Here is a 2,744-nt window from a genome sequence, read left to right on the forward strand (position 1 = left end):
TGGAATTGTCTTATGGAGCCTTCTTGCTGTAACTCATCACCTCCGGCATTGATTCTAGAAAAAAATGTAAGCACGTCCAATTTGCAAGTTAGTCCGATAACTTATATAGAAAAAAGAATCATAAGTATTTTACTACAATTGTGTTGGAAAAGAACAGAAATGACTACAATTTAGAAATGTAAACGTCCATATCAATAACAAGTTATACATATATATTGTCAACAAATGGTTGTTGCAAGGTTGAGCTTTGTCCCCTTGCGGGAAGTCAATAGTTCGACTGTGTGTGTGTATTCACAGATGACAAGAATGGCTACATTAGAAAATGTTAATGTCCTTATCTTGATTCTTGGCAAAGTAAACGTGTATATATATAATACAAATGGCGACATATGGCTGATAAGAACAATCATTTTTTCCTCACCTTCAAAGATGGACTTCATCTATACTAGCAGTACCTTCTTAATAGTTCCAGCACTACTTCTTCTTGTAATCTTTTCAGCTCTAATGTCGAAACTTTATATTGGAAAATCAGTCAGCAATCCGCAATACGCTCCTGTGGTGGGGACTGTTTTTCATCAGCTGTTTTATTACAACAGGCTCCATGACTACCTAACTGATCTTGGTAAAAGACATCGTACGTTTAGGCTTCTTGCTCCGGATCAAAGTGAACTGTATACAACTGATGTACAAAATATTGAACATATACTTAAAACCAGTTTTAATAAATACTCCAAAGGTGACATTAATGTCAACATTATATCTGACCTGTTTGGCCAAGGTATCTTTGCTGTTGATGGTGTTAAGTGGCGCAGGCAGAGGAAGTTTGCAAGTCATGAGTTCTCGACAGGGGTTCTTCGGGACTTTAGCTGTACGATTTTCAGAAAAAATGCAGCAAAATTAGTTAAAACCGTGTCTGAGTTTGCCAGAGCTGGCACAGTTTTTGATGTACAAGTAAGTACTCCGAAACACAATTTGTAGAAGAAAACTAATACGTCCAGCTATGCCCTTCTTTTGAGCGACTTAGCTTCTGAAGATGAAGATATTTGCTTGAAAATTTTGCAGGAACTGTTAATGAGATGTGCTTTACAATCCATATTCAAAGTAGGATTCGGAGTTGATTTGAATTGCCTGGAAGGATCAGGTGAAAAAGAAAAAGCATTTATCAAGGCTTTTGATGATTCAAATGCATTAACATTTTGGCGCTATGTGGATCCAACTTGGCAGCTGAAGCGGTTTTTTAATATCGGGTCAGAAGCTTCCCTTCACAAAAACATTAAAATCATACATGATTATGTCCAGAATTTGATAAGTGAGAAGAGGGAAGTGTCAGAAATGCAACATCATACTGTAAGTATTATTGTTTTCCCCCATATTTTAGTGCTACTATTCTACTTTGAATTTCATTGTTAGATATAAATTTAACGAGTTTCAGAATGAAAAGGAGGATATACTGTCAAGATTGCTGATAGAGAGCAGGAAGGATCCAGAAAATATGAATGATCAATACCTCATGGATGTCATTCTGAATTTCATACTTGCCGGCAAGGATTCAACTGCAAATACTCTTTCATGGTTCTTTTATGTGGTTTGCAAGAATCCACTTGTACAGGAGAGAATATTACTTGAAATCAGAGATGTTTTTGGCAGCAAGTACGATAAGAGTAGCATTGAAGATTTTGTCGAAACAATAAGTGATGAAGTACTTGAGAAAATGCACTACCTACATGCGGCTTTGTCAGAGACCTTGAGGCTTTACCCTGCAGTCCCAGTGGTTAGTATCCAAGTAACCAGAATATAAGTTACTTCAAAAGTAGTAAAACCCTTCAAATTATTTCAAAATTATGTAACTCTACTACTAATAAATGTTGTGATTTTGGTCATTTTTGAAGAATGGAAGGTGTTCTGAAGAAGATGACATTCTTCCTGATGGTAATAAATTGAAAAAAGGAGATGGTGTATACTACATATCATATGCAATGGGAAGGATGCCTCATATATGGGGAGATGATGCTGAGGATTTTCGACCAGAAAGATGGCTTAACAGCAATGGACTGTTCGTGCCTGAATCACCATTTAAGTTCATTGCGTTTCATGTATGTCATGTCATATGGCTAAAGCACAACTATCAACTAAATAGAAAGAATGTTTAAATTTGTTTATCTTGACTTGTTACAGGCTGGACCACGAATTTGTCTGGGCAAAGATTTTGCTTACCGTCAAATGAAGATTTTAACAATTGCTCTGTTGCGATTTATTCAGTTTGAATTAGCTGATGAGAAAGCAAATGTGACTTATAGGACTATGTTTACGCTTCATATAAATGGAGGGCTTCATCTTCGTGCAGTTCAGAGGCCGGCCTAATTTTGTTCTCGTATTATGTTCTTGAAATAGGTTAATAAGCCACAAAGATTCTGCAGGATGATGTTTTTTGCTTTGTTTTGTAATTGAAGCATATAATACTTGTTTCTAAAACAATCTGTTTCGATTTCAGTTTTAAATATAAGCTTTTGGTTCAGCTGATAGTTTACATTTGTGTCTGAAGAATAAAAAAAAATAACGAGTTGGTTTCTTCAAAGGATGCATGGTTTTTACTTTTCTCTGTCTCTCACCATCAATTTAAAGCCTTCTTGTGTCTGCACAAGCATATGTTAAGTAACAAAGACTCAACTAAGAATCAAAGGTGGCTTCATTACAAGTGCCTTCTTGACAAAGCACACAATCATTGTTATATGATCGTACTTCAA

General features: G+C 35.8%; 1 protein-coding gene across 2 annotated transcripts; it reads left to right on the top strand.

Annotated features, from left to right (window-relative positions):
• Positions 1–291: 291 nt before the first annotated feature.
• On the top strand, positions 292–2,411 carry LOC141678737 (cytochrome P450 704C1-like). Of its 2 annotated transcripts, none has more exons than XM_074485108.1 (5): positions 292–951; positions 1,063–1,347; positions 1,433–1,771; positions 1,890–2,093; positions 2,176–2,411. In XM_074485108.1, exons 1-5 carry the CDS (start codon positions 298–300, stop codon positions 2,359–2,361), a joined length of 1,668 nt encoding a protein of 555 aa, XP_074341209.1. In that variant the 5' UTR covers positions 292–297; the 3' UTR covers positions 2,362–2,411. The 2 variants fall into 2 exon arrangements, with proteins under 2 accessions (XP_074341209.1, XP_074341210.1); XM_074485109.1 differs by having other exon boundaries at positions 1,442–1,771.
• The last annotated feature ends 333 nt before the right edge of the window (positions 2,412–2,744 follow it).

The sequence above is a fragment of the Apium graveolens genome, chromosome 8, assembly GCF_009905375.1.
Source record: "Apium graveolens cultivar Ventura chromosome 8, ASM990537v1, whole genome shotgun sequence".
Taxonomy (NCBI): domain Eukaryota; kingdom Viridiplantae; phylum Streptophyta; class Magnoliopsida; order Apiales; family Apiaceae; genus Apium; species Apium graveolens.